General features: G+C 45.2%; 1 protein-coding gene across 1 annotated transcript; it reads right to left on the reverse strand.

Moving 5' to 3' along the window:
• Window positions 1–376: 376 nt before the first annotated feature.
• MSRB2 (methionine sulfoxide reductase B2) lies at window positions 377–22,466 on the reverse strand. The gene is made up of 5 exons (XM_081230094.1): window positions 22,316–22,466; window positions 13,383–13,483; window positions 7,837–7,913; window positions 2,007–2,154; window positions 377–1,119 (listed from the first exon to the last, which is right to left on the reverse strand). Exons 1-5 carry the CDS (start codon window positions 22,431–22,433, stop codon window positions 1,015–1,017), a joined length of 549 nt encoding a protein of 182 aa, XP_081086220.1. The 5' UTR covers window positions 22,434–22,466; the 3' UTR covers window positions 377–1,014.
• Window positions 22,467–23,399: the final 933 nt, after the last annotated feature.

Consider the following 23,399-nt stretch of genomic DNA (forward strand, 5'->3'; position numbering starts at 1 on the left):
AAAGTGTTCTAAGGTTAACATTCTTGGAAAAGTAGAAAAAATTAATAATTTTAGTATGACTGTAATAAGTTAAGGATGGATATTGTGATTTCCAGGGTAAGCACTAGAAGAAGAGTTCATAATGCGTAACACAGTAATAAAGAGAAAAATAGAATACTTAAGTCTCCTTTCTGTCCATAAAATCTCAAAGAAAATGATTTAAACACTTTCAGTAACAAGTTATTCAAGACTCTCAATTTGTAAAAAACACTTGAGTTGCTATCAGCATTGGTGTAACCAAACACCTACTACCACGTGACCTAATTATTTTTTGGCATTTGATTGAGTCATTTTTATAAAAGAACAAATTCACAGACTTAGACAAAAAGCAAACAGATTTTAGTAAATATTTTATTTGAACTAAATTAAAGTTTAACTTTGTAGCCACTTGTATTCATTATCACTGAAATCTAGCAAACTTCCATTGAAACTTAAGTTGCCCGTAGAGAAGCTGGAACTGGAATGTTCAAGACAGTCTAAAGTTTTGAGAAAAATATCATGCATCCTGTGGATCCCCCAAAGCACAGCTCATCCACAACCCTCCTCCTCGTTGCTTCCTTCCATGCTGGGACTGTGAAGTAGTCTAACTCCATATATTCTTTCCTCTTTTCACTTGATCTCTCACCTATATATGTCCATGAAGAACTTAACTGCAGTGGAACGTTCAGGGTGGTTTTGTAGGAATTCTTTGGTTTGTCCATCAGCCTCCAAATGTCCCCAAAGAGTCATGCCCTCTGGTCCAAGCAAAGCCCACCGAAGTCGATTTAATGGAAATGGTTGCCCCTCTGTCATTTTGTGAAATTCCAATCAAAGCCAGAGCCAGGGATGAGATGACTCCAGGTAGTAAGTTAGAGAAGGTGTGACTTGCTTGGTGATAGCAGCAAACTCAGCCTGGTTTAGTAGGTAATAAAACTAGCCATTCACATAAATTATGAAAATTGAGTTTGGAAATGAGGGAGTGGCGAGGGAAGGTAGTCAGTGTTTGCTTGGTTTGAACTTGAGTGCCAGACTGTTGATGCAAAACCTCTGACCAGTAGGCCCAGGTCCATCAGGAAACACATGGCCAAGGTGAGCTTCGCACTGCAAGGAGAGAAGCCTCTGTCATTTCTCAACTGGGACAAGCCTCTTTATGTAAAACCAGACACATGAATCCCACATGGCCACCCCACTCGAGTTTTAGACACTGGTGTGGGGAAAAAGTCTACTGTACCAGAATTTGATTAAGAAATGAAAGGATGCAGAGCACAGTAGTGGTCAATAGCTCTCTCCTTTATCAGTGAGAATGTGAGCAAGTGATTTAACTTAGGCCTTGATTTACTCATCTATAAAATGGGGACGATAATTATACCTATGTAATAGAGATGTTGTGATGATTCATTGATACGACACATCTAAAGCACTAACACAGTTCCTGGGTGAGTACTCGGTAATCTTGTAGCCAGTGTATGATTATTGTTTTCTATTGAAGACAAGACTAAGCTATATTTATCTGCTTACAAAACCAGAACATTTGAGCACCCAAGCATATCAAAGTGAATATGCTGTCTGGATTTAAGCCACTCTCTCCTACCAAGCTCACAGGAGGAATAACGCGCTGATGTCACCTGCAGCGCTGCTCCGCCGGTCGCTGACACGCTGCAGCGTGAGAAGGGGGCATCGGGACGCCAGCTATGCTTGGCCTTCCTGCTGACTGGCCCTGTGCAGCAGAATGTGAAGGGCCAGCTCTCTCTTTCAGATCCTTGCTCTGTTCCCATCTCTGCAAGGCTTGAACCAGGAAAGGCTCCTTCTCGGGTCTGCAGTGCCCGGAGTGATGGGAGATACGTACCAGCAGCACGGGAGAAACCCAAGGTGCTTCCGTGACAAAAGTGCTCCCGGCCATAACACCAGATAGGCAAGGACAAGCGAGCTCTCTGTGGCATGTGGGGCGGCATTGGGGAAAACACATCAGAGAAAACAAAGACACCCACCTGCTTGCAGATGACCTCTGTGCGAGCTAGTCCCAACGAGGTGTCCACACGTCGCAAGATCCCTGTGTTACTCTCATCAGAGCCAGACGTCCCGTGAGCCTCAGAAAACGAAGGCCATCCAGTGCCCGAGCAGTACTTTTTCTCAGAGCTGTGTTAGACATCATGACACTACGGCTGTGAAGGCTGCTATTACCATACAAAGAGCATTTTATGCCCCGAATCATTTTTCTACCAAGCACGATTCGATTCCCTTCTCCTCTGCCAGATCCCAAGGCCAGTTCCGTGAACCACTAGTTGCACAGGAATCTGCCCACTGCATCTCCACTATTAAAGACGCCGTCTCATCAGGTCAAAGATTTCTTGTTCCTTTGATGTCGAAGTCATCCCACTCAAGGACTAAAAACATGAGGAGCTTTGTGAACTGCTGCACCTTAGGAAACAGATCAAATCCCTGTGTTCTAAACGTAGCAAAGGGGGAAATGGAAATGAAACAATAGTGGTCGAAGGAGGGCATTGTGAGTTTAGCGTATCAGAGAAGCGTGAGAACTGATGAAACAGCCGTCTTCAGCCACCGGAACTTTGGGTTATCTAAATTCAAAGCCCGACTGCCTTCAGGGGTTCAAGAGCTGCCTCTGTCACTTCTTGGCTGTGTGAAATTGGACAGGCTGCTTATTCTCTCCAAGCCTCAGTTTTCTCATCTGTAACATGCAGATAATCATGTCTACGTTATAGAGATGCTCTGAGGGGTTAAGGAGCTGTGCTGTGGGGCTAGTGGTGATAGGTAAGCCTGGGCACCCAGAGTCATCACTGCAGTGCAGTGACCTTCCCGGGGAAGCGCCACAGGGAAGAACGATGCTGGGGGAGGTGATGGTGGTGGCAGAGGAGCCGGCAAGAGGAGGAGGAGGGCAACAAGCAAATCTGCTCATCAGAGACTCGCTCTCTAAGTGCTTTGAAAGATGGCTCCCTTAAATCACACTAGGAAACAAATTTTAGATGGCAGGGAAATGGCTCTCTCTATTTGAGGAGGAGAGACAAGAAATGAATTGTAAATTCTTCAAAAAAAACCCCAAAACACCAAAAACTGAGTAAAGAGGGGGGAAAAGTGGCAAATAATCAAACCCCTAGACTATGAGCACAGAAGGAAGCTCAGTTTAGAGCACGAGCCCCAGCAGAAAGAGTCTAGTGCAAGACAGAGACTCAAACATTCTGGTCTTGGGACCCCTCTGTACTACAGAATTACTGAGGATCTCTGAGAACTTTTGTTTACATGAGTTTTGTCTATCAATTCTTAACAAATTAGAAATTATAAGTGAGAATTACAAAAATATATATGCATTAAATTATTTTTAAAAATAATAAATTCATTACGTGCTGACATAACCTGTTTTTACAACAATAATTCTATTTTCGAAACTGAAACAAACATTTAGTGCGAAGAGTTGCACTGTTTTATAACTTTGTAAATCTCTTTAATGTCTAGCTTAAAAAAAATGACAATTGCCTCTTTATATGTGCTCGTGCATTCAATCTGCTGCAATGCTGTTTCGACTGAAGTGTAGGAAGAGGGTGTGGTCTCGCGGATACGCAGTTGCAAAAGGGAGCACCTCGAAGAGCCCTGAAAAGATCCCAGGAAGTCAGGTATAGCTCTGAGGTTGACTTCTGAGAGACTCAGGTGTGAAGCCAGGCTCTGTCTGTTATGTCTATGCAACCTTGGCAAGTTACTTAATCTTTTAAAGCCTCTGTGTCCTGATCTTCAGAATCGTAATGGCATTGTTATTTCATGGGGTTACTGAGAGGATTAACTGAGATGCTTTCTACATGTACTGTTTTTAGCATAGTGTTAGACACGTGGTACTTAAGTCAGTAGCCATTATTTTTTAAATATCATTATTATTAGTAGTAACAGGTATCCATGAAATTTGAGCAGCTGTGGGTCCAATTAGAAGTGTCTGCACATTCAGATTGGGTTCTCTGCAGCCCTTTTTGTTTTCCAAGGGTTCAAAAATATTCATCCGAGCTACTTTGGTCCAGGGAAAAACATTTTAAGTATCTTTTAATCATAGCTTTTCCACACTGAACATTATACATAAACTAGTGATCATTAAAGGAATTTTGATGGAGAATTATGAATATAATAATTTTTTTAATGAATGAATCTAAGACTAATAAAAAGTCATTTAAAACATTTTATGGGAAACAAAAGTTTTATTGATGCAATTAACAGAATCTGGAGATTTTACCAGGTAATATGAGAGGCCCATCATGTATCATTTAAGAGTGAAAACTTAAATATTAAGGTGAATTAGAAATTCCAAAATACATATTTAAATGATTAGCAGATTGTAAGGCCCTCCCTTGAGAAACTAAAACCATTCTGTACCACCTTTAGTCATGTACTCTTAGAGGTGCTTCTTTTGTTTGGTTTTGTTATATGTTTATTTGCTTTGTTTTTATCTTAGTTTCTGGAAATTCCACAGCCCCCCAAAACAGCAGCAGAGGCACTTGGTGATAACTGACAACCCTCATGGTAGAAGAATTTCCATTCCTTTGAAGGAATGGGAGCTCACAAAAGGTTAACGATGTTACTAAGTTCCTATTAACACCTAGGATGTCAGCATATTCTGTAAAAAGGGAACTAACATCAGGCTCTCAGTTTCCTTCTATTCTAAGATTTATGACCATGAAACATGTGATCTCACAGTAGATTTTAATAAACACTTTCAGAATCCGTGTGGGGGGGCGGGGGGAGGAGAAGGGAGGGGAATAGAGGAAGCAGGGGAGGGGCAAAGTCACAAAATTCCAAGGTTAAGAAGCAACAGCCTGGAGTCCCCAGGGGAGTGATAAAATCCCGAGAGGCTCTTGACTTGGAAACCCTGGATTAAATGTCTCTGAGTTGTCTCCCCCAGAATGTGCACCATACTGGTTTGGCCCGAAGGGAAGTGTGCAGGCAGCAAGGAGCCCAGCAGCCAAGAGACAGTGATCCCTCATCCACTTGATTCCTTAACTGTTTAGTTTTGGTTGACTTTTCACCTGGTTTTGACTCTGTACAAGCATTTGAAGGAATGTTTATTTCTTTTCTACTCCTGCTCTCTATTACTGAGGCTGGAGACGGGGGACAGAGAGAGAGGGAAAATGAGAGGTCAAACAAGAAAGCTATCCACCCTCCTGAATGGGAAGCACCGTCAGGAATATAGTCTTCATTTATAGATTCTCATTAATCAGAAGAAATTCTCAAGAGTTCCTCATTATCAAAGACACATTCATGTATATGGCCCTAAGAAGGATCTGTCTCTAAGAATGTCTCATTGCTAACATGTATCCAGTGCTTGGCATGTGTGAGGCATTGCTCTGGTGCTTTCACATGTATTAACTCATAACTCAGTTAATCCTCCCAACAAGTTTATGAATTCAGTACTACTAGCATGCTCATGTTACAGGTGGGGAAACTGAGGCACAGAGAGGTTAAGAAACTTGCCTGAGGTCACACAGCAATGAAGCCAGGATGTACATCTACAGACTTAACCACTGTACTACACTGTCTCTCCTATAAATAAATGCATCTTTAAGACGAGTACATTCTGGAACATAAAAGATTCTTAGGAATATATTCTTATTTTTCTCCGTCTCAGCTGCAGCAGCAGCAGCAGTGGGAGGAAAAAAAATGGAACAAACTCAAAAGTCCTTAAGAAATGAAAATGGAAACTGCAACTAAAACTAAATGATTAAAAAGAAACACACAGGTTGGTAGGTCATTAAACTGGCCACTTGATGAAAGGGCTTTTGGGGAACTGGCTGGTATTCTCACTAGTCTTGGCTGCTTTGGGGATGGTCACTCAGCTTCCTTAATTTGGACGAGCACTGTGCTAATACAGTGGCTACTGGTCACATGTGGCCTTTCACGGTTAAATTATTTAAAATTATTTAAAATGAAATAAAATTAAAAATTCAGTTTTTCAGCCGCATCAGCCACATTTCAAGTGCTCAACAGCCATGTGTGATTGGTGGCCACCGAAGTGGATGGAACAGATATAGAACATTTCCATCATCATAGAAAGTTCTACTAGATAGAGTTTTTTGCTCTGGTCTCTCCGGTCCTTACCTGCCCCCAACATTCTGTGATTTCCTGACAGAACCTGGCTGGGCATTGGGTAGGAAGAGAGTGTCATCTTTACAGGTACAGAAACTGGAACGCCAATGAAGTTAAAAAACAAAGACTCAAATGTAGGAAGGAACATGCTCTTGCAAAGATGACCTCACATCTTTTGCCTTCACAGTCGAAAGATGGAAACAGAACATCTGGCTGTTTACTGCATAGTCACAAGGCCGTGCTTTATACTTTTACAACACGGTTCTTTGGCTAAAAGCAGAGTGGCCATCTCAAAGTCCCACTTCTCCCTTTTAATAGAACCAAGAGTCAAAGAATAACTAATGGTTCAGAAATATGCATCCATTTTACTGTTCCTAGCGTCCCCCAGGCCATCTCAGCCTGACTGCCATCTTTTTTTTTTTTTTTTTTTTAAGATTTATTTTATTATTTATTTATTTATTTTTTGGCCGTGCCGCAAGGCTTGTGGGATCTTAGCTCCCCAACCAGGGACTGAACCTGGGCCCTTGGCAGTGAGAGCAAGGAGTCCTAACCACTGGACTGCCAGGGAATTCCCCTGACTGCCATCTCTGCTATCTCCTCACCAGCCACCGACAGAGTGAATGAATCCGGACAAAGTCCTGCCCTTCCGTGAGTGTGAAGGAAAATCAATCCTAATCGTTCCTCGTCCTTGCAGGCGGGGTCTGGCTTTCCAAATTCAGCCCACATTGGCAGCCTAGGAAAGCCCAGTCTGCTCAAAGCCCAAAGCACATAATGAGGCACTGCCTAATGGAAGATTCACAGAGCTGGCTTGATTTATATTTTATTCTAAACCAATTTAGGGTTGATGCAAAAGAAAGGAAAACATCTTTGAAGTTCTGAAAAACAGGACTTCAAAGATGTTTTCCTTTCTTCTTCATCGAATCTACTTTTTTTAGACTGTTTCCTGCATGTCTAAACAAAAAAGCCTTTGTTGAGAGATTTCAGATCCTGATTGACTTAAAAGAGGCTTTGAAATCAAGGGACAATTAAATTTACTTTTAGCTACACAGAAGAGGACATGGTATTCACTACCTTCAAGCACTGTGGGGAATCTATCCTCATAAACTTCTACATTTCCTAAATTAAATTATAAACCCATTTCTCCCTGGGAGAGATACAGTTTTAATCACATGGCCAAGCAAATACCATTATGGTTTAGATTTATTTAAATACTTTCCCAGGAGAAAATACTCTAATAGCTTTATCTTAAGGTTTTGTTTTTAGCTGTTTCTTGGGGATACAGAAAGAAAGAATATAGGCTAAGAAGTTAATGCTCTAAACACTAGAAATAATCAAGATAGGCAAGAATCTTAAATGAGCAGCCCTCCTTATAGCAACCAGGCCAAGTGAGAAGGGCAATTAAAAACATCGTGGGGGCTTCCCTGGTGGCGCAGTGGTTGGGAGTCCGCCTGCCGATGCAGGGGACACGGGTTCGTGCCCCGGTCTGGGAGGATCCCGCATGCCGCGGAGCGGCTGGGCCCGTGAGCCATGGCTGCTGAGCCTGCGCGTCCGGAGCCTGTGCTCTGCAGGGGGAGAGGCCACAACAGTGAGAGGCCCGCCTACCGCAAAAAAAAAAAAAAAAAAAAAAAAAAAAAAAACAAAAAAAAAAAAAACATCGTGGGTATTTATCCAAGGCCCCAGGAGAAGGAGCTGTATGAATTTAGGGGCTCGCTCTCCTTCGGTACCTTTTGATGTTTATGTCACCTGAAGAGTGGGCTGTCATAGCTCACACAGTGATACATTCCTGATTCCTTGTTATTCAGGTAGATCCCACTGAAAGGCTGAAAGTAAATGAGATACATCACGTTCAGGTTTCTCATAACTCCAGCAGGACACAATACAGCAGATCCAAATCCAAGATTAAGTCTCCCAATAAAGGAATTTTTGTGTTAATTTGACAAAGTGCAAATATCACTGGAGAGAAAATTACAATGCGCCCAGCAAAGAAGCCTACAGGCTTGTTTACGACCGGCCTTTATTGTGCCAAATATTCAAATTATGACATTAATAATGCTTTGTATTTATATAGCACCTTTCACCCAAGAACATCAAAGCCTGTGAAAAAGCAAGAGAACCGAGCCTCTGGATTGTGTAAGATCTCAGTCACCATTTCAAAAGAGTGAATACAACAGGAATCTAGTCCACTGTCTAAAACACTTTGAAATCTCCAATTAAAGACAGGATATAGATACATAAAAAGCAAAGCTCAGTGAGATTACCTTGTGCCTTTAATATGCTTCACGTGGTGTTTAGAACACTGCATACTTAATACATGCTAAATAATGAGCTAGATTCTTGCAGGGCCTAAGTTACTACTTAGACGAAATTACCATGTTAATTGTGGCTTAAGGAGTTTGCAGGTTCCGAGAGGAAAACAAGGACACTTGAGGCAATGAATGAGCCAAGACTAATTTTTTTAATGTTATTTTGTAAACTGATCTCATGGTTTGAAAAAAAAAAAAAAAAAAAGACTATTTTTGCCCAGTTCCTTCGTCATCTCCTCTGTCAAAGGAATGTCAAAAAAAAGAAACTCTTGGGCTTCCCTGGTGGCGCCGTGGTTGACAGTCCGCCTGCCGATGCAGGGGACACGGGTTTGTGCCCCGGTCCAGGAAGATCCCACATGCTGTGGACCGGCTGGGCCCATGAGCCATGGCCGCTGAGCCTGCGCGTTCGGAGCCTGTGCTCCGCAAGGGGAGAGGCCACAACAGTGAGAGGCCCGCGTACTGCAAAAAAAAAAAAAAAAAAAAACTTGAACGAGCCTAGTGTGAAAATCTACAAGCAGTGGCTAGTGGCAGGCGCCGTCCCATTTTATGGAGAGAGGCTGAGGCACAGGGTGGGTCACTGAGTCCCAGAGCTGACTCAGGAAACAAGCAGCCCTCTTGGTCCTCTCTAGACGTCCCACCTCAACAAGTCCACAGGTCAAACATTCACATTCCTCGTGGTAGGATTAACAGCACATTTTCAGGAAGCTGCATAATGGACAATTTCAAATTAGCCTACTGAGCCAACCATCTCAGCACACTTGGATGTTTTCCCTCTAAAAACCCTGAACTTGGGGCTTCCCTGGTGGCGCAGTGGTTGAGGGTCCGCCTGCCGATGCAGGGGACACGGGTTCGTGCCCCGGTCCGGGAAGATCCCACATGCCGTGGAGCGGCTGGGCCCGTGAGCCATGGCCGCTGAGCCTGCGCGTCCGGAGCCTGTGCTCCGCAGCGGAAGAGGCCACAGCTGTGAGAGGCCCGCGTACCGCAAAAAAAAAAAAACAAACAAAAAACCCTGAACTTGGCTGCAGACATCCAAACAGTGGTGAGCTGGTCTTTCTCTGGCCCGTCCCCTCAAAGGCCTGTACCCAACGCTGGCACGAATGGGCACCTGGAATGAAAAGGAAGTTTCGCATCCCCCCCTCCCCCACCTGGGCTGATGAGACACACATGCCAAAGGGCTACCCAGACCTGAAGGTGATCTAGAAAAGCCTACTCATGCGATCTGGACAGCCTGATAATATTCAAAATATAATCCTGTCATTGCAGGGACAGTTGGGCAGAGGAAGTGACAGGGAACTGGTGGCACAGTAAGTTAAAAAAAAAATCAAACATAAAAGAACCCTTAGCCGACGTATTTTATGAAATGACGTTTCTCCTCCGCCTCCTCGCCTGATTCCCCGTCTGCCCTCGCACCCTTCCTCCTCAGTTTTATACAAGTCCTATCACTTATTTAGGGCTTCTCGCTTGTTCATTCCAGTATTTACTTGAAAACCTAGTGTGTATCCAATGCTGGACTGGGTACTAAGGCTGCAGAGATGGAAAAACAAAGTGAAACCAAACCAACCCACAGTTCCTGCACTTGGAATCTGCTACCAAGTTGGGAAGAGACACGTGAGCTGGCAGCTGTCACACCACATGACAGGAGCTCTGATGGAGAGGTTAGTAGGGAGTGAGGATAGCACTAGGCCCTTTACTACTAGGGGAGTTTCCACCAAGGCTTTCTGGACCAGGTAACGTCTGAGGTGTCTGAGATCAGGGTTTTCTTTTTCTTTAATCTTCTATCATTATTTTTCATTGCATGGCTGATTGGTGTTTATTACAGGAAATGCCAAGACACTAAACTGAGTTCTGAAGGATGAGTGCGAGTTAATCAGATGAAGAAATGGAAGAGTATTTCAGACAGACCAGCAGCCTGGGCTGGGCCCACATGACAGAGCAGGGCAAGGTGGAGAAGAGGTTGCTGCAGAGGTGGGGAGGGCCACGTCATAGTGGCTTTGATCAGACCACGCTGAAGAGTTTTCATGCCATCCCACTGAACATGGAAAGCCGTTGGAAACTTTTAAAGTGGGTGTGCACACGATCAGAGCCGGTGTTTATTAACAGAAGGAGCACTTGACATGCACATGAAGAATGGATTGGAGTCGGGGCAGGAAGACACTGGAGGCAAAGGACAGTCAAACGGCCACCAGTTCAAGCCTAGATTTAACTGTGGCAGGAGCAGTGGAAATAAAAAGACTAGAATAGATTCAAGAATTATTTAGAAGAGAGAACTGAAATGCATGACTGTCAGAGTCAGAGACATAATGACTTTCAAGATACGCCTTCCCCTGGGTTTTCAAAGTCTGTCCTAAGGACTGAGTATTCGTGTACTGCCCCCACCAAATTCAAGTTTAAGCCCTGACCCGCAATGTGATGGTGTTAGGGGGTGGGGCCTTTGGGAGGTGATGAGGACATGAGGGTGGAGCCCTCAAGAATGGGATTAATGCCCTTATAAGAAGAGACACGAGAGAGATGACCTCTTTCTCCACCACGTGAGGACACGGCAAGAAGGTGGCCATCTGCAAACCAGGAAGAGAGTCCTTATCAGGAACTGAATTGGCTGGCACCTTGATCTGGGATTTCTCAGCCTCCAGAACCCTGAGAAATGAATGTTTGTTGTTTAAGCAGCCCAGTCTGTGGCATCCTGCTACGGCAGCCTGTACTAACACAGTCTGTCTGCACCAATGCGAGTTCTCTCTTCTTTTATCTTTTCCATACTATGAATACATACCTGTTGGAAACAGATGATACACTCAAAAGGAATGATTTGCAGATAATTTCACACAGAACTATTTATAAAGGTGGGGACAGGGCCGATGGAGACCAACGGGGAAGGTGAAGCACCCCCGGGCCAGTGACTGAGAACACGCTACTGGCCTGTGGGACACAGCACGGGCAGGACCCGTGAGGCTGCGGCTGGAGGGGAGGGCTGCCAGCAGAAGCTGCAACCTGCATGGGAGGAACACAGTCCTAGGGGGACCCTGGATGCCTGTTTCTCCACTGTGCCCTCTGATCTTGCTGGCATCTCCCAGGGGCCAAACCCAATCAGGATTCCGAGGGCAAGGGAGCTGGTTAGTCTTCCCAGAACTCAGAGCAGAGTGAGGCATGTGGGTAACGGATCTGGAAGGCAAAGAATGACCTGCATAAAACCTACCTTCTACTGATATTTGACTTTTAGTTATCGCTTGACCAGGCTGTAAACCCCTTTGTCATACTTAGCAGAGTGTTAGCAAGTTGCTGCTGTCCAATAAAAAGCACGTGCAACTGAATTTGAATTCTGAGTCACCAAACAGAAAGCTGAGGTGTTTTACTTCTCTTTCCTTACCCTCAGGGAGCTAACTAAGGCTTATAGTTCTGCAACGTTCTAAAAAGTTAACTGTGGAAATGGATCAACTGAAAGGGATTCATAACATGACTTACAATAATGGATGATGCTCATTTTGTCAAACGGCCAAATGCACAGAGTATATTATACCATTTGTTTGAAAATCCCCCATATTAATTCTCCTAAACATCTGGCAGCTCATCTTCAGGCTGCCGTCTCCAGCTCCACACCTGTCCCTCAGAATAGGGCCGGCTTACAATGCTATGGGAATGCACACAACTGCACAGGGAATCACGTGTGGCTCCCCTGTGCTATCTGCACTATGGCTAATGTAGTCTCTTTCCCAGTGAAGCCTTTATTAAAATCCCACCCACAGGAAGTTTTCAAAAATACCAGTATTTCACCAGAATCTATTGGGATCTGCTGGCCTAACGGCTTTAGCGTCGGTGGCGAAGTTGAGGGTGAGACCACGGTTATACGGTCATAGCACATGGACAGCTTGCCTGAATTTTGCAGGGACTGCTAAATTCAAAGATATAAATATTCTACAGCTTTTAAAACCACTGCGCTGTGGTCCACTCTGTGGGGTCTGCTTCACCAATGAAAATATCTAATAACCTGGTTCAATAACTATATCCCAGTGGTCATATTTGGGACTAACACAGACTACCTGTTGGGAAATGCAGCACAGTAAACATGGTACATACTGTAAGGGCTGTTCTCTCAGGAAATGAAAGAAAGCTGAGATTATTGAAGGCAGCTTCAATAATGTGTCCTCCTCGTGGCCTGCAGTCATGCGACAGTCACCACGGTTTATTTTTTGAGCGCCTGTTATCTGCAGGCACCATGTTATGTGCTGGGGTATACCAAGGATGGCAAGTGCTAAGAAGAGAAAGTACTGGTAAAAGCAAACCCATCGGGGCTGAGGAAAGGCCTCCCTGTGGGAGTGAGAGTGGGACTGAGAGCTGAAAGGTAGGTTTGAATGGGTCGGGGTGTTGGTGGTGGGGGAGGACACAGGGTGAAAGGGCCTGAAGGGAGGGGAAGCCCAAGGTCTGAGAGCTGAAAGAGGACAGTGTGGCCTGAGTGTAGTGACCAGGGGGAAAAGTGGCCAGATCTGAGGACAGGGGATGGAGGTAGGGGCCAGAGCCTTTAGGGCCTTATTAGCCACTTTTCAACTTTTCTCTTTACTTTGAAAGCAGTGGGAAGCCACTGAAGAATTTCGAGCACGGGGTGATGTGGTCAGATCTGTTTCCAAAAGATCTCTTTGGCAGCCATACGGAGAACGGCAAGGTGAGGAGCAAAAGCAGCTGGAGGCAAACGCACGCGAGCCAGGGCTGGTGGGAGCCTGGACCAGCCTGCAGGTGAGAGCAGCGGAGACGCCGAGTATGGGAAGGTCCTTTCGGAGGCAGAATGGGTGGGCGAGGCGACGGAGGGCAGTGTGTCCAGGGAAGGATTCTGGTTTGCACAACTGGATGGATATTCATGGCCGAAGAAGGAGAGCAACGAAAGGCACCAGATTCGCAGAGCAGATGTGATGAGTTAGGTTTCATAGCGAGATAGATTCCAACCTGTCCTGCCCTGCCCCCAACACATCTACTCAGAAACTGTCGGTCGGTGTAGCTTACCGGTTCCGTCCCTTTTTCTCTTGTGACATGGAACTGCTCTGGAGTCAGCTTCTTCTGCAACTCACTCTCGGAGAGAACCGGCTTCCGCTTTGTAAGGGACCCTGTGTTGTTCAATAGGAATTTAAAAAAAATTAAAACAGCAAGGCCCGGAGTGCTGAGGTTGACTTCCTTGGATTTGTCTAAGAAAATTTAGTTATTTACCCAAAGAATTAGAGTCATGCCTTTACTACAAATATTTATATGTTTAATTGTTCTTCGTATTTCATTACATTGTTAGGGATCTCAAAATAACTACTGTATAAGAATTTATTTACTTTAATAGCAATGGTCGACAAATTGCAAATTATAAGATGGGTGCTACTGACTTTCAAATGATGTCTGTGATCAAGTTAAGGACTTTTATATTTTCTATATTATTAAAATATATTTTGCTTGGAAAAAAAACCAGTAAGGCACAATGACCTTTTCTTCTCTAGCCTCTCTCCTAAAGGGCACCATCTCCCAGCAAAACACGCCATCTCTTCCCCTCCCCCTTCCACCCCTTTCTTCTTCACAGAGACCAGAAAGCTCAGGTACAAAATACTGTAATTGACTCATTAGTTTAATAAGAAATGAGTAATAAGTAGAGAGCCAGTTTTCCAGTCCTGCTGGGGCACAGAAGATAAGAGGCAGCTGAAATACGAAATAAGGTAGAATAAATTCTCCTTGGGTTACTAAGGGTAGAAGTTCATCTTTCTTCTATTACTACGTTCAAAGGAGTGTTTCCTGTCAGGATTCAGCTGGGAGTAGCTGAGTGATTGGAGAGAAAAGATCGTGGAGCCAGTGGGTTATTAGACCCCTCTTCCTTGCTGGTTTATAAAGATATCTCTGATTTTGTTTGTCAAGGGAGGTCTTTTATTAAAAATTCTTTTTGGGGCTTCCCTGGTGGTGCAGTGGTTGGGAGTCCGCCTGCCGATGCAGGGGATATGGGTTCGTGCCCCAGTCCGGGAGGATCCCACATGCCGCGGAGAGGCTGGGCCTGTGAGCCATGGCCGCTGAGCCTGCGCGTCCGGAGCCTGTGCCCTGCAACGGGAGAGGCCACAACAGTGAGAGGACCGCGTGCCGTAAAAATTAAAAAAAATAAATAAATAAAAATTCTTTTTGTGTGGAAAAAATAAGAGACTCCTATAGCACATACTCCTGAACAGGAAACTGAGACCTACCATAATCTATTATCATGCTTCATGGTTTTTTTCCACTTTTGTCTTCCTTTCTTCTGCTCCCTTCAGCTTCTATTTTACAACTTTTTTTCCAGTGAGTGTAAACATAATAACTTTAGCCAAAGAGAAGTAGGAAGCCTAATGTATATTATAATAAATAAACGTTTTAATCATCCAAACGTTTTAATCATCCAACGTTAAGAATATGAAAGGACCTTATCATCTGCTTACACCTCAACTTACAAAGGAGAAAATGAGGCCCAAAGGGTTAGTAACTTGACCACAGCACTGAAGATGAAATGTTAAATACCTGTGATGTCACCACCCACATAACAAACATGTCAGAAAATCGTAGCTGAATTTAATTTTTGGTTACAAAAAAGAAAGTCCTAAATAATCTCTCAGCAAGAGAAGACTTATATCTTCATCACGCGTTTATAATACTGCACAATATGGTATTTTCAGTATTATATATTATTGACTGCTTATGGTTGTCTACATTTTATTTAAGGGTTTTTAGCTGTTAAATATATTAGAAGGTGTCCTTTCTTAAATACTTTTTATAAGGCCACGGGGATTTCTTTTTTTCCAATGGAAATATACCTCTGAAATACTCCTGTGGAAATATTGCTCAGTTACACACAAATTTTTCAGGAACTCAGCTCCTGGGGAGCAAAGCAAAATGTATTCATGTGATAAATTATTACTGCTTAGTGACTTTCAGAGTTATTATGCAGAATGCCAAGTAATAAAGGGAGAGGGAATGATGAAATTTTTAAAATCACCATTTTTGCAATCACTAAAATAATAGACGGATTCAAGCAAGAATCATCAGGGAATTCTAAAACCCTTGGGTGAAAAGACTGTTGAAGAATGGAAAGTTACACATTTTCAAAATATGATCCCTCAAATTATTAATTTTACAAGTAAGAAAATGTACCTTTACAACAGAAAAGTCTAGAAATCACCACCTCAACCAAGTAAGCAACGTTAGCATCACTGACAGTGGGGCCGGCTGACATCATGTGCCTCTGGGTGGGACGCGCTGCACTGAGTCTGCTCTCAGAGAGCTCACCAGGACTTCTTAGGGACACCCAGGAACACTTCATCCTCATCCCATCTACTTCTCCATAGAAGTGACACTAGACACTCTCTCTTTCTGGTATAGTCGACTCCCTCAGCTTCCATGACACCAAATCCTCCTGTCTCTCCAGTTCCTCCCTCTCAGCATCCTTTCTCAGCTCCCCTTCCTCAAGCCATCCTTGAATACTGGTGTTCTTTAGAGGAGTCTGTCTGTCTTAGGCTTTCTTCTCTCATCCCTCCACACCCCCTCCCCGGCCCTGGGAGAGTTTATCCTTAAAGTACCATCTACATGATGAGACTCCCAACCTGTTTTTTCCCTCCATCCTAGATCTCTCTGCTGAGTACTGGATCCATACACAATCCACACCTGGATATCTCCACTAAGCCCGTCCTAAACAAAAGAATTTCATGTACCTCCTCCACCCCAACCCAAATCTGGTCCTCCTCTCATGTGCTCCAGCTCATCAATTTCATGTTTCAACCCAGAAAGCCAGGCCATCATCCATGACTCTTCCCTTGCCCTTGCACCAAGCCTGTTGGTTCTACTTCCTAAATAACTCTAGGATCTGCTCATTCTCACCCCTCTGCAACTACCTTGGATCAGGCCACCATTACCTCCAGCACAGATGATTACAGATTTTTTTCTAATTTGTATGCCCTCCCCTATTCCAACCGCTTCTTTTTCCTCACTGCCCAAAACTGTTCAATGTGACATAATACCCTCAAGATAAATTCCCAACTCCTTGATGTGACTTCCAAGGCTCTTCATGGTTGGCCCTGCTTACCACTTCCAACTTCTCCCTTCTACTATGCTCCAGTCCCTCTCAACTGTGGTCCTCTGAGTTCCCCGAGAAGACATCATAGTTTGTTTAGCTTTTTACTTGTTGTTAAGATGGAGTGACGACTTCTAAGATCCTTACGTGCCAGGACAGAAACCAAAGTCTCCAATCTCTGGTCTCCGTTTACATGTTATCTTCTCCAAGAAATATTCCCTGACCCCCTAAGTCTGGGTTGCAAGCTCCTCCTCTGGGTTCTTACGGCCCTCAGTGCTTCCATGATAGACACGACAATCGCAGGTTAATTTGTCTGGATGTCTCATTCAACTAGAAGCTGAAAGTCTGAAAGAACTGTGTCTTTGTTCAGTGTACCCCTATTTATCGGTGCCTTGGCGTTTGATAAATATTCATTTGGTCATATTTACAGAGCACGTACTATATGCCAGACACTGTTCTAGATGCTGGGGATACAAACGTAAAGAAAACAGACAAGAGTCGCCGCCCTTATGGAGTTGCGGTAGAGTAACTAAGAACGTAAAACTTTAGATGATATTTTCAAAAATCACAAAGGAGGTTAGAGAGCGTGAGGATGTGTGTGTATGTATTTATGCGTGCGTATACACACACACAATTTAAAATAATGAGGGAAGGCCTTATTAAGAAGGCGACATTTCAGCAAAGAGTCGAAGGAAATGAACAAACACACAACGTGAATACCTAGGAGAAGACCACTGCAGGCAAGAGAAGCACCAGGCTGGGTGTGGCTGGCGCATCTGATGGACAGCAAGGAGGCCAGAGCAACGGCGGTGGAGTCAGCAGGGAAGGTTAGTAGAAGTGGCAGCAGACGGATGATGGGGGCCAGATCACTTAGGGCCCTGAAGGCTATTGTAAGGACACGGGCTTATGTTCTGAGTGAGTCTGGAAGTCACTGGAAGGTTAGCAGAGGCACGACATGATCTAACATATTTTAAGAGGATCAGTGGTTGATATACTAAAAAAATATTTGAAGCAGGGTAAAGTCTGAAGCAGGGGAACCATTACAGAGGCTACTTTAATCTGGCTGAGAGGTGGAAACCTGGATCCGGGTGGCAACAGGAGAGTGGCTAAGGAGGAGCGAGACGCTGGACACAGTCTGATGGAGGAACCGGGGGATCTGCTGATGGGTCAGATGTGGAGGTAAGAGAAAGCAAAGGGCCAAGGGTCATACTCCACAGCTTCTGGGCTCTGAGAGATGGGGGAAGACTACAGGAGGAGTAGGTTTGGGAACTTGGTTTTGAATTTGTTAACTTTAAAAAAGCCAATCAGATATGCAAGTGGAGATGTCAAATAGGCAGTTGGATATATGGATTTAGAGTTCCAAGAGAGGTCTAGGATGAAAATATAACTTTGTGACTCCTCAGCCTTTAGATGTTATTTATCTTGGGGACTGGAAGATCCCCAAGTCAGTGAGTGTAGACAGAACAGAGAGGCCTGAGGGCTGGACTCTGAGGCTCCGCAATATACAGGTTGAAGAAATGGGGACAAGCAGAGAGGTGGGAAGGAAACCACAAGAATGCAGTGTCCTAGTGAAATGGAGCAGGACCCTATGGTGCTTGCCCCCTATGTCCTCAGGCTGCCTTTTGTCTGTGGAAAAACTTTAGCCAAAGAATAAGTTTAATCAGAGAAGTGAGATAATGCAGAAACAAAGGAAAAGAGTCCAACAAGACCAAATAATAATAGGTTAGTCATTAAGCAAAGTCAAGGACCTTTAGTTCCTCCTCAAGGGCTATAGGTAATATTCCGAGCCATACCCTGTGAGCTGTCTTACAGATACTGAAACCCCGCAAGGTGGAAGAAGTTACATGATGACCAGGCTGTAGCCATGACATAAGCAGTCACAATTCTGAGAGCTGGCCTTAAAGAAATGGGAACAAACTGACCCTGGAACTGAAGATTAACTGCACTTAAAACAATCAAGATGACGCTGATCGGACCACCGATGACCAACGTCAAGATGACTGTCAGAGCTGACTGCGCTGTTTCTGCGTGTAGCCACCTCCCCCCATCTATAAAAGCTCTTGCGGGGCTCCCCTGGTGGCGCAGTGGTTGAGAGTCCGCCTGCCGATGCAGGGGACACGGGTTCGTGCCCCGGTTCCTGGAAGATCCCACATGCCGCAGATCGGCTGGGCCCGTGAGCCATGGCCGCTGAGCCTGCGCGTCCGGAGCCTGTGCTCTGCTGCAACGGGAGAGGCCGCAACAGTGAGAGGCCCGTGTAACGCAAAAACAAACAAACAAACAAAAAAACACCTCTTGCCCACTGATTGTCAGTGGGGGGAGTCGGCCTTTGGACAGGCCTCTGCCCCCTCCCCCGCCAGGCTGCCGGCCCCTGAAATAAAGCAAACTTCCCTTCCCACCAACCTGGCCTCTTTATTGGCTTTAGAGCGGCGAGCAGCCCGACCCCACTTCCGGTTACAGTTTCTGGCTCCCAACCTGGGGCTGCTGCACTCTCGCGACATCTGCTGCCGGGATTTTCCCGAGCTGAGCCGCCATGAAGACGCGCCCGCGTGGCTGTGAGGAGCCGCTGCTCGAGCCTCGCTGGCCCCGGGAGGGGGGTTTGGGGGGACGCTCCTAGCAGCTGCCGAAACCATGTGTTTGGGGGATTCTCCCTGTTTCTCCCCTACTCGGCACTGGCTGTCAACGTACGCTTTTCCTTGGTGGAACGGAAACATGCATCTGGACATGCTGACGAGCTCCATGACCGAGTAAGTCCACCGGTGTGCAGCCGGACAAACTTCTCTTTTGAGCACGAAGTGCCATCTGCGTATTTTGCCAATTGGTTCTGACGTGTCTGACATTGAGGGCTGTTTGTGAGCACTGAGTGTGTCATTTGGGCATTTTGCCAATTGGTTCTGACGTGTGTCTACTGTCGAGGACCCTTTGTGTTGGAGAAGTGTTTGGGACTCCACGTGGGTCACTGTCTTGGAGGATTGTGACAGTTCTGTCTTCTGGTATGTGAGTGTGTATTTCATTTGTGTGATTGGTATCTTTGCTGTCCTTTGTAAAATGGGAAGGTCAGGTTCAATTCATTAGAAAAACTTCAGCTATGAGATTACGACTAAAGAAAAAGGAAGATAATTTTTTTAAACAATATATGACAACAGTATTCTTTATACTCCAGAAAATAATGGATAAGAATTAAACTATTTTGAAATTCCAAAACCGGTTCTTTTTGCATATGCAGTTAGAGAAAGCTGGCTTGATAAAATACTGTTTTCAGAATTCTGACCCTGAGAGAACAAAAATATGCATAGGAGAAAGCTTGAAGTTAACTCTTATCATGTCCTTGAAATACAAACACAGCCCACTTTGCCTGAGACTTAAGCCTTGGGTTAGATAGTAAAACTTCAAAAGATGTTTGGGTTTATTAAACACACATCTTGTACCACGTTAAAGAGAAATTATGCTATGAGAAAAATGTAAGTTTTTAGAGGTTATGGAATATGTTCTTAAGTTTGCCAATCAGTAAATGCTGGTATAACAGTTCAATTACTTGTTTCTTGGTTTTGTTAAGGCTTTTTTTTTTTTTTTTTTTTTTTGCGTTACGCGGGCCTCGCACTGTTGTGGCCTCTCCCGTTGCGGAGCACAGGCTCTGGATGCGCAGGCTCAGCGGCCATGGCTCACGGGCCCAGCCGCTCCGCGGCATGCGGGATCCTCCCGGACCGGGGCACGAACCCGTGTCCCCTGCATCGGCAGGCGGACGGACTCTCAACCACTGCGCCACCAGGGAAGCCCTGTTAAGGCTATTAAGGGTTAAAAATTGTAATATGTAATTAAAACTACTAAAAATCATAAGGGAAGCATTTCAGTGTGGAAAGCAAGTAGGATATGTGTTGTCGGCGAGAGAAAGTATAAAGAATGGAGATACATTTGTTGAGGAAAAATGAGGATAATAATTTGTCCTACAGTTGGTTGTTTTTGGATGGGCAAAAAAAAGGGACAAATCATATGGATACAAAAAGTGATTAAAGGTTTGTGAAAAAAGGGAATTTTGAGAAAAGAATTTTGTACATTGAAGGAGTGATTAAGGTTAGATTGCGGGCTTCCCTGGTGGCGCAGTGGTACTTGTTTATGTCTCACTAGTCCTCCCCACAACGTGGATAACTAGGCCAATGTATAAACAAGGCCCCAAGTCCACAACACAAGGTTAAATGCAGCTGCACTTTTAACCTTTCCATTTCTTATTTAATTACAACTAATGCTTATTGTATGCCTACTAAGCACCAATATTGTGATAAAACATTTTTAGGTTTTTTTTCATTTATTCTGTAAAACAACCCTACCATTATCACTATCCTTATTTTATAGAAGAAAAAAACAGGCTTCAGCGTACCAAGTTCAAGACGTGCCCAAAGACACAGGGTCAGTGATTGACACTGTCGACTCTGAAACCCCCTTAACCACAAAATTACCACCTGCCCATCATTCTCAGCGGTTGCCTACTAGTTTGTTGAATTGAACTTTCATGGTTTACTTAGGCATTCCTTAACTGATGGATGTTTGGGTTAGAGCCAGTTTCTAGTTCTTAAGAGTAGTTCTGTTAAAGACATCTCTGCACATATAACTTTGTTCTTCTTTAGAATTATTTCCTTAGAAGGAATTCCCAGGAGGGGGTGTCTGATAAATTAGCAGTTCCTGTATTGGTATCTGGCCAAATTTTAACTTTGCTGAAGAACCTCAAATTCCAGGGCGAGTCATTAGGCTGTTTCCGACAGCACCAAGTACAAACATGAAGGACAAATTTCTGCTGAAACCACCACCCTATAAATGGGAATGAGAAGAGCTCCAGACCACAGCTGTGATGTTTCCATCACCTATGGTTCTCAGGAAACCAATGCTTGGCACACAGTAGGCACAGAACAAATAATCAGATTGGCTGACTAGAGACACCAAGAGGTTCCGAAGGCCATGGCCCCAAGTCATGTTAGATCAGCTCCCACCGCACACTGCCAGGGCTTTTATTTATTTAACACAGCATTTTGAAAACTTCAAGGGATAAAAAGAATTCCAAGTGACTGGGTACATTTTCAGCCCAGATATATAGCTTTAAATGTCTTCAATGGACACATAACAAATGGATTCAGAGATTGGATGGCTAGGCATCTGCCCAGAAAGCCAGTGGACACGAGGCACTAGATTCCCCTGAAAAGGCCTGAAATACAGTGCCAGCTAACGCACATCTCCCCAAGTGACTCCGTACTAAAGGATGAAATGTAAACGTGCCCCAGTCCCACAGAGCAGCCAAAGGCATTTTGTAGAAAATACACACACTTTTCCCTAGTCTGTATCACAGCCATTGACTAACTAACCTCAGGTTAGAGGAGGTATGGATTATTAGTCCACACGTTTCCCTGGGTCCTGGAAACACAGAAATAGAGCAGGTCAGGGAGCAGATCCACAGGCATGCAAAGTCTGAACCGCCTGCTTCTCAGACGCGAAAAGCAGCAGACATAACTGGAGAAGGGGGACAATGTAACAGAGCAGGGGCCACTGCAGCAGAGAGCGCGCGGGGTGGTCTGCTGACCCAACACCTTGAGGCCCGGCTCTAGAGCATAACATTTTATGCAAAAAAAAAAGAAGTGTGTGCACGTTTGGAGAGAGGACCTATACCTTTACACAAATCCTCACAGGGGGCAGTGACCCCCCCGCCCCCCCGCCCCTAACAATTTACAACCAGCTGTCGCAGAAGGCAGGAGGTGGGCGGGCAGGGGCGTCCCGAAGGAGCTTCCCGAGAAAGTACGCGGCAGGTCCAGAACCAGGCGGGCTCCCAAGTCCTGGCAAGTGAAGGGAAACCGAAAGCCGGGAAGTGGCGGCGGGGCCCGCGAGGCCCGCGTCCTACCTGCGTCCTCAGGTCCGGCACTCACACCGAGGCCGCCCCGGTCCGCTCGGCCCCGCGCCGCCCACCCGGGCACTTCTCGGAAGGGAAGGCTCCTAAGCGCACAGAGGAAGCGCGCCATGACGCTGTACGCGACCCGGAGGGGCCCACGCCGCAGGACCCGCCCACGCCCGCAGGACCCGCCCACGTCTTCGATGCTCCGCTCCGCCGCCTCCCACCTCCCCTCCTGTCCGGTCTCCAAGCCCCACACCGCGCTGTGCTCCTTACCCCACTCCTGCCCTTCCCGCTTTCCTTCTAACCGCTTCTTGCTCCTGCCCCTACCGTCTCCCCTTGGCCGCCTTTGGCCCCCTCGGCCCATGTACCGCCTACCTCCCTGCGCTGCTCCCCCAAACCTGCCTCTCCCCTTGCAGGCTCTTCCCCTGGTCCCACCTCACAGCACCCATTCCCACTCTACTCTCGACGCCCTCTCCCCCACCCCACTGATCTGTTTTAGTTTGTTTGCATTTTCTAGAATTGTTTATAAATGGAACTATAGATTAGGTTGCTTTTTCTTGAGTTGCACGTAAGTGGAACCATTTTTTATTTTGTCTTGCTTCTTTCACTCAGAATAACTATTTTGACAGCCCTTCCTGTTCTTGCATGTAACAACTGTTCATTCCTTGTTGGTGCTGAGTACTATTCCATTTATAGATATACAACAGTGTGTTTACCTAGTCACCTGTTGATAGACATTATCATTCCCAATTTTTCCTTATTAGAAGTAAACCTGCTGGGAACATTTCTGTGCAGATCTGTGTGTCACTGACCAGAGTTCTTGGACTCCTTAATCAATAGAAATTGATAAGAGGCCAGACAAGAAATTCAGGCAAGGCTTTATTGGCACTCATACTGCAACATGAGGGAGCGAAAACAAGTAACAGGTTCCCTTGCTCGCTTCCTGAGGGAGGGCAAGTTGTTTCCTTACGTGGGGTGAGGGTCGGTGGCGGGTCCAGGGGCTGTGCTGGAGGGGTGGCTTGGGTGGTTTGGCCACCCCTTTGGTGGTGCTGTGTGCAGCGTGCCTGTGCAGGACCCTGCTTTTGCTTCCAGC

This window comes from Mesoplodon bidens (assembly GCF_964165515.1).
Source record: "Mesoplodon bidens genome assembly, chromosome: 3".
Taxonomy (NCBI): Eukaryota; Metazoa; Chordata; class Mammalia; order Artiodactyla; family Ziphiidae; genus Mesoplodon; species Mesoplodon bidens.

Coding starts and splice junctions, on each gene's coding strand:
- MSRB2 (XM_081230094.1), bottom strand. CDS start 22,433: ATGGCGCGCTTCCTCTGTGCGCTTAGGAGCCTTCCCTTCCGAGAAGTG. Junction 7,914..13,382: donor GAGAAAAAGGGACGGAACCG/GTAAGCTACACC, acceptor ATTTACTTTCAG/CCTTTCAGTGGGATCTACCT. Junction 1,120..2,006: donor CAGAGGTCATCTGCAAGCAG/GTGGGTGTCTTT, acceptor CTCTCCTTGCAG/TGCGAAGCTCACCTTGGCCA.